Below are 16,331 nucleotides of genomic sequence, written 5' to 3' on the forward strand. Positions count from 1 at the left end.
CATCAACAAGGAAACAAAAATCAAGCCACCACAAAAGGAAAAGACACATGTTATAGATGTGGCATGACTGGACATTGGGGACGTACTTGTCGTACGGCCAAACATCTGGTAGAACTATACCAGGCTTCCATTAAAGGGAAAGAAAAACATGCCGAAACAAATTATGTTAATGAAGAAAATGTCCCTGGAATTAGCCTTGATGTGTCTGATTTCCACATAGACAATGGTGAAGCTGGTGGTGAATTTATCTTTGGAGAGAATAATCATGTTTAGATAATTCATCAATTACTATGATATGTATTATGTTTTCATTATGTACTTTTCTTGTATGTTTTTTTTTTTCATGTTCAAGTTATGTACTCTTAATTTTTCATCATTAATAAAGTAAGTCCAGTTTAATTATCTTAAACTAATCTTATACTTATTATTTTATGAAGATATGGATCTGCCCGAAGTTGGTTCCAAATTTCAATGCCTTTTGGACAGTGGAACAACACACACTATTCTGAAGGATAGAAAATATTTTTTAAAGTTAAAATTATTTCAAGCAAATGTTAATACCATTTCTGGGTCAGCCAAGCTAATAGAAGGTTCTGGAAAAGCTTGCATAATACTCCCAAATGGAACAAAATTAATCATTAATGACGCTTTATATTCGAGTAAATCTCGAAGAAATCTTATAAGTTTTAAAGATGTGCGTCAAAATGGTTTTCATTTAGAAACAATGATAGTGGATCAAAAGGAATATTTATGCCTCACGGCAGAAAAACATGGCAAGAAACATGTGTATGAGAAATTGCCAGCATATTCTTCAGGGTTATATCATATAGATATACGACCAGTTGAAATAAATTCGATATCTAACCAGAAGTTAGATAATAAGAATCTGCTAAATTTATGGCATGATCTTTTGGGTCATCCTGGTACAGGAATGATGCACAAGATTATAGCAAATTCAGTAGGACATTCAATTAGGAATGTTAAAATCCCTCGATCAGATGAATTAACATGCTCTGCATGTTCACTTGGCAAATTAATAATAAGGCCATCTATGAACAAAATTGTTACTGAATCTCCAACATTTTTAGAGAGGATTCAAGGAGACATTTGTGGACCAATTAATCCTTCATGTGGACCATTCCGATATTTTATGGTATTAATTGATGCCTCAACTCGATGGTCACATGTAAGTCTCTTATCCAGTAGAAATGTTGCTTTTGCAAAACTCCTTGCTCAAATTATTAAACTAAGAGCACAATTTTCAGACCATACAATAAAAAGAATAAGGCTTGACAATGCTGGGGAATTTACATCCCAAACATTTAGTGATTATTGTATGTCGATTGGAATTGTTGTAGAACATCCAGTAGCTCATGTTCATACACAAAATGGACTCGCTGAGTCATTAATTAAGAGACTACAATTGATTGCAAGACCATTATTGATGAGATCAAAATTGCCTTCATCTGCTTGGGGTCATGCCATAATACATGCGGCAACTCTAATTAGATTAAGACCAACTGCTTATCATAAGTTCTCACCACTACAATTAGTTTTTGGTCGAGAACCTAATGTCTCACATCTAAAAATTTTTGGTTGTGCGGTGTATGTTCCTATTGCTCCACCCCAACGAACAAAGATGGGTCCACAAAGAAGGCTGGGAATTTATGTTGGGTTTGAATCACCCTCCATAATTAAATATCTTGAACCAATGACCGGTGATTTATTTACGGCCAGATTTGCCGACTGTCATTTCAATGAGACAGTATTCCCAGCCTTAGGGGGGAGAGAAAGTGGACCCACGAAAGAAAGAAATAGAAATCATTTGGAATGCAACACAATTGTCAATGTTTGATCCACGAACAAATATGTGTGAACAAGAAGTTCAGAAAATTGTTCATTTACAAAGCATTGCAAATCAGCTGCCTGATGCATTTATAGATGCAAAGAAAGTGACAAAATCACATATACCAGCTGAAAATGCCCCTGCACGAATTAAAATTCCATTTGGTGATAAGATCATTGAAAATGAATCTCTAGCACGCCGAAAGCGTGGAAGACCACTTGGTTCAAAAGACTCTAAACCAAGAAAATTAAAAAGACCTGATGAGATCAACAACATTCCCCTTACGGAAGGTCAAGAAAGACAAAGTACAGATGAGAATAGAGAAAAAGATGATAATCCGAAAGGGGATGAACAAGATGACCATGACATCGATAACAATGAAACTTCAATAAATTTTGTTTCTACCAGGAATTATTGGAATAGAAATGATGTTATCGTAAATGAAATATTTGCATATTCCATTGCAATTGAAATGGCATCTGACGAAAATGATAGTGAACCAAGAACAGTGGAAGAATGTCGTTGCAGGCATGATTGGCCAAAATGGAAAGAGGCAATGCAGACAAAGTTAAAGTCACTCGAAAAACGAGAAGTGTTTGGAAAAATAACCCTTACACCAGAAGGTGTAAAGCCAGTTGGATACAAGTGGGTATTTGTGAGAAAACGAAATGAGAAAAATGAAATTGTTAGATACAAGGCAAGACTTGTAGCCCAAGGTTTTTCTCAAATTTCAGGGATTGATTATGAGGAGACATATTCTCCCGTAGTTGATGCAACTACGTTAAGATTTCTAGTAAGCTTGACAGTCTCAGAAGGACTAAAGATGCGATTAATGGATGTAGTAACCGCATATTTATATGGGTCACTCGATACAGATATTTATATGAAAGTCCCAGATGGACTAAAATTACCAGAAAACCACAAGCCTAGACATTCTTTCCATAAAATTAAAAAGGTCACTTTATGGATTGAAACAGTCTGGGAGGATGTGGTATAATCGTCTTAGTGAATACCTTATGAAAGAAGGGTTCAAGAATAATCAAATCAGTCCTTGTGTTTTCATTAAGAGATCACAATCAGGGTTTGCAATTGTTGCAGTTTATGTTGATGACTTGAATATCATTGGAACCCCAAATGAACTTGAAAGAACTGCAAAATACTTGATGAAAGAATTTGAGATGAAAGACCTTGGACAAACTAAATTTTGCCTTGGATTGCAAATTGAGCACTTAAATAATGGTATTTTCGTCCATCAGTCTAACTACACCGAAAGAGTGTTAAAACGTTTTTTCATGGACAAAGCGACCCCAACAAACACCCCGATGATTGTTCGGTCTTTGACTATGAAATATGATCCATTTAGACCTCGAGAGGAAAACGAGGATGTCCTTGGTCCTGAAGTACCATATCTAAGTGCAATTGGGGCTCTAATGTATCTAGCTAACAATACTAGACCAGACATAGCTTTTTCTGTGAATTTGTTAGCTAGGTTTAGCAACGCACCAACGAAGAGACACTTACTACGATATCTACGAGGAACAAAAGATCTTGGTTTGTTTTATCAATCAAGGCAAGATGCCACCCTCATCGGATATGCAGATGCTGGATATCTATCAGACCCACAAAACGCCAAGTCACAAACTGGATATCTGTTCACCTATGGTGGAACTGCAATTTCTTGGAAATCAACAAAGCAAACCTTAACTGCGACATCATCAAATCATGCTGAGTTGATTGCCCTTTATGAAGCAGGACGTGAGTGTGTATGGCTAAGGTCAATGATCGACAATATCCAAGAAGAATGTGGGATGAAAGAAGTAACTGAAAGTCCAATCATCATTTACGAAGATAATACTGCATGTATCGCACAAGTAACTGAAGGATATATTAAAGGTGATAGGACTAAACATATATCCCCAAAACTGTTCTTTACACACGATTTGCAGAAGGAAGGGAAGATAAATGTCCAACAGATCCAATCATCTGATAATCTTGCAGACTTGTTTACAAAGTCCCTACCTTCGAAGAGTGTTGAGCGGTTGGTCCACAAGATTGGGATGCGTCGTCTTCATAAACTATGTTAAAATCAGGGGGAGCATTATATGCACTGCACTCTTTTTCCCTTCGATCAGGTTTTTATCCCAATGGGTTTTTCCTGACAAGGTTTTTAATGAGGCAGTACACTAAAGCATATAGTAATATATTGTTGTACTCTTTTCCCTGAGCTATGGCCTTTATCCTAAAGGGTTTTACCTAGCAAGGTTTTAACGAGGCAACATATACCCTATTCTGTATGGACATTCAAGGGGGAGTGTTAAGAGTTAATTAATTTAGTCAAGGTGTGAATGTCCACACTCCAATTTCTTCATTGCATTTAATGTAGTAGCCAACCCTAATTGCCACCCTCTAAGGTTATAGCCCACAATGTAATAGTGGTTCTTAATACTATAAATAGCCATGTAATTTCACTTGTATGATGCACAAAAATATTACCAAGAGTAATACATAAAAGTAGTAATACTTCTCTTATTACCTTCTTCTCTTAATCCTCTAATTTCTATATATTTCATAACAAAAAGACAAAAAACTTAGGATTTTTTTTTACTTTTACCAAAAAAAAAATCAAAAAAAAGTATTTTTTACCTTTGAAACTTTCATTTTAACACACCAAAAAAAAAAAAAAAAAAAAAAAAGGTATTTTTTTACCTTTGAAACTTTCATTTTACCACCAAAAAATAAAAAAAATAAAAAAAATAAATTCTCAAAGTTGTTTTTTTATCACCTACCGTCGAGAAAACCATTAAATCTAACGGTTTAAAAAAAATCTTCATATTTCGTGCGCAAAACATGTTCTTCGTAGGTTTAGAGGGACATTTTGATCTTTTGGGTCCGACTTGAGGTCAGATGATCGGAAATGCCTCATTTTGCATGTTTCATGCAAATCAAGGTACTTTTAAACACTCAAAACAAGTCATTTTCAATCATTTTTTGTCAATTATGACCACAAATTTATTTCAAAGGACTAAAATGCCCCCTAAAACCCTTAAAAATCATGTATTTGGTACGAAAATCGAAGAATTTAAAAAATTATGTTATGTTTACCGGTTATTTTGATGGGATGTGGTAAAAAAATAATTTTTTATTTTTTATTTTGTGGTAAAATAAAAGTTTTAGAAGTTTTGTTGGTAAAAATAGTTTATTGATTTTTTTTTAATATTCTGTTAGACAACACGTTTTGAGTTTTCATATTATCATAAACTTTACTTTGACAAACATTTATACAAATAGATATAAAAAATAAAATTTGTGATTATTTCGATTGCATTTATGCATTAGCAAATTGATCAAAGGAAACATTTCTATTAATTTGGAATAGAGAAGTACTTGTAGTTCGTAATCTTTGTATATGCTAAATTGCTAATACGTAACATAGGTTGGTTTTTAAACTTATTCTTCTTTAGCTCTTTTTCCTATTTAACTTGATTATCTCTTATTGACTAACTAGTATTTGAGCCGAACGTTAACTCGAGTCATCACATATTTTCTTTTAATTAAATTTGTTATATATGTGTAAAAAATTAATTCATAAGATAACATAAAATATCACATAGTTTGGTGGTAAGACACTCAATTTTAGAATTAGAGGTCGTATTTCAAATCTTGAGAAGTTGAGCGGATGACATGGCGTAACAAATGGGTCTACATGACACATAAATTTTCTTAGGAACGCTTTTTAATACTAAGTAGATTAGTATAGATGTTATAAATAAATTGACTTTTCAAATGTAAAGCCTACCAAGGTTAGTAACAATAACGAGCTTCCATATTTATCAAGGTACTAGGTAGTCAATCCCAACCCTAACTTCCCAATTCGCTTATTAGGCACAACACATATTTGATTGTTTTTTACCTTATACCATATTTCCTAATCAAACAAGCTACTAACGTATATTGTATTTTATGATAAACTTATAGACAAAAAATAATTCATTTGCGATATAAGGTTTAAAAGGATAATGTTCTCTCTTGAAAGAAACTTTTATATAAATAGAGGATTATAACTCTCGAGTTAAAAGATTAGACAAACATGGAGGATTATAAAGTATACTTTGCTTAGAGAAAGATGAAAACCTATCTATCTCTTAGTGCAATTTTACACTCACTCTGAATGCTTTTTAAGATTCTTAAGGAAACTCTACCTTCAAATTGTTGTCTAAGACCCTTTATATAGAAAAAGGCTCACATACCTACATTGCTAAAAGTTCCAGGTTATCTTATGTAATACTTTGTGCCAAAAAAATATTATGATCAAGTACCTAAATTATACGTGAGTAGAGCCAAGAGGAGGTGATTAAGGAGACAAGGTCCCGGTAAAGGAAAGAAGGTATTGTTGGTACAAAGAAGAGGGAGGGATGATAGGAATTACCCTCATAGTGGCTAGTAGTTATCGGTATCCACGATCACCCTCGGATAACTATTAGAGCAAACACAATGGTTGCCCACAACCATTGTGGTTATTGCTTATTTTATTAATTTCTACATCTTCCACCTCACCTATAACTCTTATACCCATTTAATAACCAATGTCTCCCAATAGTTAACCACAACTTTTTAGTTATACATTTTCTCTCTCCTACTTTTACCCAACCCCACCACACAATATATCTCTTTAATCCTATCATATATAACTAATGCATTTGGTAATAATCAATTAAAAATAATTATTATTATTAGCATACATTAATTAAATAAAATGACTTATGTTTAAAATTAATGCATTATATTATTTAATTAGTAAGTAATTAGTCGTTAATTTAGAAATACACAATAATTGCAACTTTACTAAATTCCATAATAATAAAAATAATACATATTCTATCAAATGACAACAATCTTTAAAAGATAAAAACGAACCGTGCTTGAGTACAAATACAATAATGTAATGTTACGATTATACAACTATTAACGCAAATTATTTTGCCTACTGTTAACACCGAATTTGAGCCACATATGTTCAACTAAGTCTTTCTTTAAGGCTTTATGCATAGCTTCATCACGAACACGAGCTCTATTAGACATATAAATTTCCAAACTTGCAATTCGATTGTTGCTATTTTTTGAATTGAAAAGGCTCTTCAGTGTTTCTATTACTTGAAAACGCATTTGTAGCTTGATCATATTCATTTGGATCGTAATACGTTTTATACATATCTCTTTCGTCCTCAACGATCATATTTTGCATAATGATACATGCTATCATTATTTTTCCTAACATTGATGTGTCACGAGTAGCTAGGGATGGAAATGGATCGGGTTCGGATCGGGTGGAGCTCCACCCGCATCCATCCATTTCACCTGATCCATCCGTCACCCGCATAATACATCACCCGAAATCCATCCATCCACCATCCGCGGGTGAAACGGATGGGCTGGGTGGGGTGGGTGAATAAAAATTAATTTTAGATAAAAAAAAAACTTGAGAAAACTATTTTGACCCTTTAATATTAAAATAATTATTGTAAAAATAATTGTGATATGTCAAATATTGTAACACCCTTATAATTCTCCCTTTACAAACCACTTACTTTAAATAAAATAGTGGAGAACCATTGACGTGCTACCGCCACGTGTTAAAACGTTAAGGCTTTATAAAAGTATCGCAGCGGAAAATCAAACTTAAGTCTTTAAAATAACATAATTTAGAAAATCAATAAGTCAAAGCTTACAAATTGGAACCATATAAGGCCCTTATTTAAAACCAAACCAATATTCAAAATCCCAAAACATAATTAAAATAGTAAAACATAAATAAGTTCAACACAAAGAACGAATACTCTCAATCACACCAATCCCTTGACAATGCGTATGTCAAATCACCGAACTTCACATCATCAAGCTAACCTGTGCAATACTGCTCCCCAATAATACAAGTGTAATAATTGGATCATCACAGGGTCATTAAAGGCGAAGGCCATGACCAAAAGAAAACACACAAAAGCATGCAATTAGCAAAGCTGAGTACATACAAGTTACAACGCACAAAACCTGACATGCTCAACTAATTAAAGTAAATAAACATACGACTTGAATTCATTAATCAAGACTCCACACTTAAACAATTCAATTGACCCAACATACTTTCTAACCAATTCTAAACACTCGACTCTTTATATTTAATTTAATTAATTTAGTTTGGAGTAAGCAATAGACGAGGTTTTCCAATCCACCAAATCATTTTGGCCCCAAATGACCATTTAAAATAAAAGTTTAGCGCGATGCAAGAATGGGCGCGACTCCATTCTCACAAAGTTAGTCTAGGATCCCATCTAACTTTCATTATAAAATAAAATGTAAATACCAAAAGAAAAGAGGACATGTTGATCAAACAAGCCTCGGAAAAGCCACGGGCTACCACCGTGTACCCCAACCCATAATTGTCAATACTCTAGAAGTGCACGCTTTCCAGAGTTTTATTGCTCATCCATGTTTCACTTTACGTGATTACAATTTTAATTAATAGCCGACTCATTCAAGAAGACCATGCATAACAATCATACATCAATTCACTTTTAATCTTATTTAGGACAATGGTGATCACATCACAAGTTGACCTTTAATTCCATTAATTAAACTTCCAAATTATTCAAAATTGTTGAACATAGTAAACCCACCTAGCCATTTAGGCTTAATCCACCTTTACTCAATATACTAATAAGTCATGATTGAGTAATAAATAAAATAAATAACAACCTTGTGGAATAATTAATAAATTCATTCCACTTAAACCATTAAATTCCAAACCTTTAATAATCCAAAGGTGGTTAACAAACCAATCCAATAAAATATGTTTGTATCAACATTCCATACAACACAATTAATCCAATATAATTCAACATACTTGCATCCATAATTCCATACAACCATAATTAATTCACCAAAACATGCCTCATAAACATAAATACATGAATTAATTAAATATATAACCAAACAATTTCCATCCAAGTGTTCTCTAATCATGAAACTAAGTTCTTTTCTTTGGTACCTAAACATGATACTACTTACAACGAAGTAGACATGTACATACCTCGTATAAACAGTCCTTTGTGACACTTTTAATCAATTAAAAGTCTCCTAAGGAATAATCACTTCCTAGAAAACAACCAACAACAATAAATTAATACTTAACCAAATTTCCAGCATTATAATTTAGATTAAAACTCCTTAAAACTTCATTAAAAACATGTTTTTATGCTTAATTAATCAATAGAAATACAATAGGAATAAAAGCCCCAAATTAATTGCTCATTAGAACCCTAAAATCCAATTTGAATAAATTGAAACCCTAGGTTTATAATTCATAAAATCTGAAAACTATAATAACAATTATAATCTGAAATTATAACTTTAAACTATCAAAAACTTGATTTTGATACTAAAAATATAATCTTTATACTATAAAATAAAAACCCAAAATAATTAAATAAACATTAAGCAAAAATAATGAAATAAAGGAGGAAAGAGGAAAGGAAGGCCACGGTGGTGGCTGGGCTGGTGGGTCGGCAGGGTCGCTGGCGGCGGCAGCAGGGGGGTGCGCTGGAGGTGGCTGGGCGGAAGTCGGTGAAGGGCAGCAATGGTGGTGAGTAGTGAAACTCACGTAGGAAAAGAGGAAAAAAAGAAAGAAAGAAAAGAAAAAAAAAAAGAAAAAAAAAAAAGAAAAATAAAAGGAAAAAGAAAAGAAAAAGAAAAGAAAAAGAAAAGGAAAATAAAAGAAATAAAATAAAGGAGAAAGAAAATTAGACTAACCTTTTGTGTGAGGAAAAATTTGGGGATGCATGGGGTATTTATAGGAGAGAGAGTGGTGTAGGGTAAGTAGTAAAATTAGGCCTCAAAATTAATGGGTCAATTAAGTAAGTAAAGTGGGTTAGGTTAGTTTGTTGGACATAAATTATAGAATGAAGGTATGTATAAAAATTTGTACCAAAATAATTTTCGACCCAAAATTAAAAATTGAAACTTTTGAAATTAAATTCCGGAAAAATACAAATATATTATAAATAATATATAATTTCATTTATAATATATTTTAAAAATATGGGGTATTACAAATATTAACATAAAAAATAAAATATAATCGTACCATACAACTTCTAATATGCAAATATTATATATGTATAAGATATTTATATTTATTTTTAATAAATAAGAATATTTATAATACTAAACAGATGGATGGATGGGTGACGGATGAGATTAACTAGCACCCGAATCTGACCCGATCCATCACCAGATTCACCCGTCACCCGCCTCTCATCCATATAAACCGGGTTTTTACCCGTTTAATAAAGCGGATGGACCGGGTGGTCGGACCATCCGTTAGATATTTCCATCCTTAGTCACGAGCTAGCACAGGATTCCGTATTATTGCAAAACGAGCTTGTAATACTCCAAAAGCACGCTCAACATCCTTTCATCTAGCTTCTTGTAATTTGGCAAAAAGACCTTCTTTTTCATTTTGTGGTAGTGATATTGTAAGAATGAATGCTGCCCATTTAGGATATATGTCGTCAGTGAGATAATACCCTATATTGTATTGATGGTCATTCACAACATAGTTAATAGAAGGTTCACGACCTTCAAAAACATCGTTAAACAAAGGGGATCTATCAAGAACGTTAATATCATTACGACTACCTGGTGTCCCAAAAAAATCATGCCAGATCCAAAGATCATATGATGCCACAGCTTCCAAGATTAATGTGGGCTTACCTGGTCTTTTAGAAAACATACCTTTTAATCAAAGTGGACAATTTTTCCACCGCTAGTGCATGCAATCAATAGAACCTTCTATGCCTGGAAATCCTCGACGTTCACCAATTCTTAGTGGTCTTGCCAGATCTTCTTCATTGGGCTTTCTAAGGTATTCATCACTAAAGTAAGAGACAATTCCTTCCACAAAATGGTGTAGTAAATCTCTTGCAAGAGATGCACTAATTCAAATGTAGTCATCCACAAAATCAGCAGAGGTGCCATAAGCTATTAGCCTCATAGCAGATATGCATTTTTGCAATCCAGAGGCACCAAATCTTCCTGTAGAATCTTGTGTTTGTTGAAAGAAGGGATGACATTCTTCTAATGTTTGCTTTATTCGAAGAAATATATGTTTGTTCATGTGAAATATCCGATGAAATAATTGTGGGGGAAACACAGGATAGTCAGCAAAGTAGTCATTTCATAAACGATTGTGTCCATCCTTACGATCCCTTGGAACGGGGATCCTTGGTGCCCTTGGAACTTGATTTAACATTTTATATACTTCAATTGGATTGGACATAAAAACTTCATCCATCATTTGGTTAACAAGACGATTGGCTTGCCTTCGTCTTTTGTATCGTTGTGTTTGGCTATTTTCTGAATTGGATGAAGAATTAGAAGAGTTGGAGCTTTTGTCGGATGACATGTTATTAAAACCAAGTTGATATGAGAATGGAAGGTAGAAGTTTTTTTAGGAGAAAAGATGGGTGGTTAATCAAGTGAAATGTATCTCATCCATTTTATAGAACAAATGTGTTGGGTATGTAAGTCATCTTTATTGTCTTATATGATTAATTTGAAGTCTTGCATGCATGCATTGATTCAGAAAAAAATTGATAATTGTTTAGTAATGTAGATAGATGCATTTGTATTGTCAATATCACCTTAGCATTGTTATGTACGTAAAAGCAATGCAATTACTATTACCTTTTCAGTGTTAAGTACATCAGTGTACAATGTTTATCACTATTACCTTTTCAGTGTTAAGTACATCAGTGTCTAGTATCTAATATTTGTTTTTCAGTGTTTGGTACATCAATTCTTTTTCAATGTAATGTAAATCAATGTACATCTTTTACTGTGAAATATCAAAGTGAATTGATGGGTTTAGTCAGATCAATAATAATTATGTGTCCATATAAAGCGTATAATACGATTTTAATACTAGATATGTAATAAACTTGTTTTTTTTTTATTAATAATAACGTTACAATATAACATTCATTCATATCCTAAATCAACAACACATTTAAAATTGCCAAAATAAAAATCGAACCTTAGTACATAAAACAGAAAACTAAAAAGCAAATTATTTGAAATTAAGAAACATTTAAACTATGATTAACCATATACCTAGTAGTCTAGTACATCAGTCTGGGGGAACTTCTTCAATAAATTGTTCCTTAGTTCTTGATCTTCCGAAAATAGGTTTGACTTTGAATCGAGGTGTTTAAATAACTCCATATTAATCTTTCTTTGCTTCCTTGCTTCTTTCTCCCTTTCTAGTTGCAACCTTGTAAGTTCCACTTGATTTTCTGATTGTCTTATAAGGTTCATGTTCTGGGCCGTGTCCAACCATTGTTGTCATGCTCTTTCCGTTATTTTTGCTAGATTTGTTGCTGGAAGGCAAGCCTGAATACCCAATATCACAACTGGTTGGTGTTTCTGAGTTTGATGAAGATGAGTTGTTGCCAGCTTCATTGATACGTGATCTCTTTGAGTCACTTTCTTAAGTAGATGTTTTTTTCTTGCTTTTTTAACAGTATCTTCACTTGGTTTCCATGCATCATGTTGTATCAAAGTGCCCCAAATATGCTTGTCTCGAAAGGTTTAAGACATCAATGATGTCTTTGTTTTGTCAGCAGCATATATACTATATGCTGCATTCATAACATTTTCATCATTGTGACCACTTCCCCTTCTTGATTCAGCATGAGCATGTGAACCACAAAATTTAGAACATGAAGCATTGATCCTTCTCCAACGGCTTCTAAGTTGCTCCGAACCCCTCATTTTCAACAAATCTTCTCGTGTTACCCCGTCAGTACCTTCTTTGAAACACCTTTGTCTGTACAATCTAACATTATTATACATTTCCTCAATTTTCCTCCAAAAAACATCCCCCTTTTGGTTAGTGTTAGTTTTTTTTTTTTTTAATTTTGACTAACTTCAAGCCAAGCCATCACAAGAACCACTTCTTCATGCATCAATAACCAAAACTTTGTTTTTCCATTTTGATTGCCTTCTTCATGACCTCTTTCATTGACTTCAACTTCTTCAACTTCTGGTTCATTGTCGTCATTTGATGCATTCGATGTGTATGAGCAATTGAAACTCGAAAATACACTATCATCACCTTGTGACATAAGAAATGTTAGATCACCTTGCAAGATTTGAATATTCTCAAAAGATGGGATAACATTTTGAGAATATGAATAATTAGGATTTTGTGGTGGTTGAAAAGGAAAAGAAGTGAAAGTACTTGGATTTGAGAAATTGAGATTTTGTGAACCATAATTCGAAAATTGTTGAAAATTTGTACCTAAATCAGAGTTGAGATCAATTGGAATGTTAGAATAGTAAGGTTGAATATTTGAATTATTTTGGGGTTGTGATGAGTTTTGAGATTTTGTGGGGGTTTTTTTTTTTTTATTAGATTTTGGAATATTCATCTCTTACACAATTTGATAATAAAGAGAGTAATATTCACTAAAAAAAAGTGTTTCAAAATATCTCAATATTGGGCTCATTTTATAGAGAAAAATAAAATAGAGTTGTTGGTGTTTTTTTTTTTTTTTTTTAGAATTGTATTTATAAAATTATAGATGTTACAAAATTACAACGATAATAAAAATAAGAGCAAATCTCAGCCAGTGATTAATGAAATAGGTGCCACAATCCTGTTGTGCAACATCATCACGGGTTGTTATCAAAACTCATCCACTTGCAATATTTTATTGCATAACCAAGCCAAATTCCCCCAACTTTTTCTCTCTCTTCATTTTTTATTATTTTTTTTCAGTTTCTCTCTCCCAATAACCAACCCAATTGGTTAACCGTTGGGCATGCTCTTACCCTTAGTATATACTTCGTAGTACCGAGTAGTAGTTTCTCTTTCTCACTTTTTTCATTACACTTTTGATCCATTACTTGTCTTTTCTAAAAGACCAAACCACCTCTTCTCCCCTATAGGAAGCCTATGATTGGTGCGGCGTTTCTAGCCGCAGTAGCTTCAACCAATTAAAATGTACTAAAACCACCAAAAATATGTGGTCAAACTTGGTATTTTGCACATGGATGGTGCTAAATTCAAAGTGTTGAAAATATGAAGAAACGAAGGTAAAGGCTACACATAAACCAGGTTTATTTGGGCCATATATAAACTGATGACATGACATGATATGGTTGGTAAATATTTTGGACCCCAAAAATATTATTTTTAAACATTTCATTTAAAATTCAAACCAAAATTTCGAATCAAATTTCAAATTTGATTTATTTTTTCTAGGCAAAATCAATGCACCCACATTTGCAACCACCCTACTCTCTCTCCTCTCATTTTTATGGCTGGTTTTTTTTGTCCAGTTTTTCTCTTTTCTCTCTTTCATTGTTCTTCAAGTTCTTGATATGATTTTTTTTTTAGATTTTTTCTATAATATAATTTTTTTATATATATATATATATAATGTTTTTTCATGTTGCAAGAATTATTCTCCTCTTATTATATTAGGCTTAAATTTTTTGCAGTTTGATTTTTAGCGGATTGATTTTTTTTTTCTCTTCTCTCTTTCTAATTTTTTTCATGTTCTTGTATATTTTCTGTAAAAAAAATTTCTACATCTTTTGCTTGAGTTGCTTAAAAATTTGTTTGTTTTTTCATAAATTCGTATAAATACATATACAATGTTATGTTATACAATTTTTTATTATTATATCTCATTTATCGTTGTGTTACGGATCTGGTTTGCGATTTTTTTTCTTATTTTGATTTGTATGAATCATATGTTCAAAACTAGAAAAAAAGGAATGGTTTTTTTTTTTTTTTTTTTTTTTTTTTTTTTTTTTTTTTTTTTTTTTTTTTTTTTTAAGATCATACATATATTAGCTTCGCTGTATTGAAGAAAAATTATGTTATACCATATAGTTATTCAATCGAATCGTACAATATTATATTAATTGAAATTTCATTATTTCCAATGTTCTTCAATTTTAATTTTCCAGATTGTAATTTTGTTTTTTTAAGAACAGTTTTTCAGATTTTAAACATCAGAATATGAATGTCAAGTTAGATTATTGACTAGTAACAGATGTTAGACAACATTAGATTATTCACAATGACAATACATTAAATCTGAATCAAACTTTTCTATATATGAAATTTTTGGAGTTAATTAATTGATTATTAAAATTGAAATTAAAATAAAGGGAAAAAAATCAGGTTTCTTAAAAATAAAACGAGTTGTAACGATTGTAAGCTTCTAATTTATTTGGTAACAATAATTTTTTAAATAGTATTCATTAATTAGGTTACAATAAAATCAATTACATAATTAGTATTCAAAATCTATATTATAGTTTTTCAATAAAATATGAAGATTTCAAAAAAAAAAAAAATTAATATATAAAATATGATGATCTGGTAAAAAATTATATATAAAGTATGAAGATCTCATAATAAAAAAATATATATAAAGTAAGAAGATTTTAACCCCCAAATTTGGTTATTGATGCAACAATTGTAAGTTTTAAGACATGTTTGTAGTAGTATTAATATTAAGGAGCATAATTTCACTTTTTAAAAAATAACAATTGTAATATGCTAGTTGAAAATGTCCTTACAAGATGTAAACAAAGTTTCAAAAATTTTAAGTATTATAAATTAATATGTTTAAAAATTTTTACTTATTTTGCGTTTTTAAATCCTTTAATTTTTGACAAAATTATATATTTATTAGTAACCGAAAACTATTATTTGTAATTCAAAAATATTTTATTATAACCCTCCACCATAATTTTAACCCTTCACTATTATATTTTGAAAATGATTATTTTTGTATAACCTCACTATTTGCTAATCAAGTGTTAGTATTTGTATATTACAATATTAATAATTGTGTTTTAATAATAAATTATTATCTAATATTAACAATATAATTTCACTTTTTGGTAAAACAATTGATTAATATTTAGTAGTTGTATTATTATAAAGAAGCATCATTTCATTTTTAAAAATAACAAGTGATTAGTACGTTTCACTACAAGTTTAATAAATTTTTGTGCCTTGGAGAAACCGATTATCTAATATTAAGAATAAAGATCATATTAGATTATTAGTATTACAAACAATATTCGACCAAACTTTGGGGTATTAAAAAATTCTAAAGTTGCGATGTAATGGATGAAGTATTAATATGTTATTTAAAACTTTTGTTTCATATAATGCTATATTTATTAGTAACCGATAACTACTTTATGTATTTCAAATGTTATATATTTTAACTCCCCTCTATTTGATTTTAACCCTTCACTAATTATTATGTAATAATGAAACGAAAATTAGTTTTTTTTTTTTTTTTTGAAACAAATCAATTCATTAATAAAAAATCATCCGGCATCTACAAATGAAATCTAAATTAACAAATACATAAAATTGAATCAAATTAGGTTTTCCTTC

The 16,331-nt window shown here is 31.4% G+C and overlaps 1 protein-coding gene across 1 annotated transcript; it reads right to left on the reverse strand.

Moving 5' to 3' along the window:
* Positions 1-10,313: 10,313 nt before the first annotated feature.
* Positions 10,314-11,604, reverse strand: LOC145557400 (uncharacterized). Its single transcript, XM_081618583.1, has 3 exons — positions 11,585-11,604; positions 10,688-10,833; positions 10,314-10,612 (listed from the first exon to the last, which is right to left on the reverse strand). The coding sequence occupies exons 1-3, from the start codon at positions 11,602-11,604 to the stop codon at positions 10,314-10,316; spliced, it is 465 nt and encodes a 154-aa protein (XP_081474709.1).
* Between the last annotated feature and the right edge of the window lie 4,727 nt (positions 11,605-16,331).

Source organism: Chenopodium album, chromosome 9 (genome assembly GCF_948465745.1).
Source record: "Chenopodium album chromosome 9, dcCheAlbu1.1, whole genome shotgun sequence".
Lineage (NCBI taxonomy): Eukaryota > Viridiplantae > Streptophyta > Magnoliopsida > Caryophyllales > Amaranthaceae > Chenopodium > Chenopodium album.

Coding starts and splice junctions, on each gene's coding strand:
- LOC145557400 (XM_081618583.1), bottom strand. CDS start 11,604: ATGTACTTAACACTGAAAAG. Junction 10,834..11,584: donor ATGTACTTAACACTGAAAAG/GTAATAGTAATT, acceptor CATTTGAATTAG/TGCATCTCTTGCAAGAGATT. Junction 10,613..10,687: donor AGGATTTCCAGGCATAGAAG/GTTCTATTGATT, acceptor CTAAAAGACCAG/GTAAGCCCACATTAATCTTG.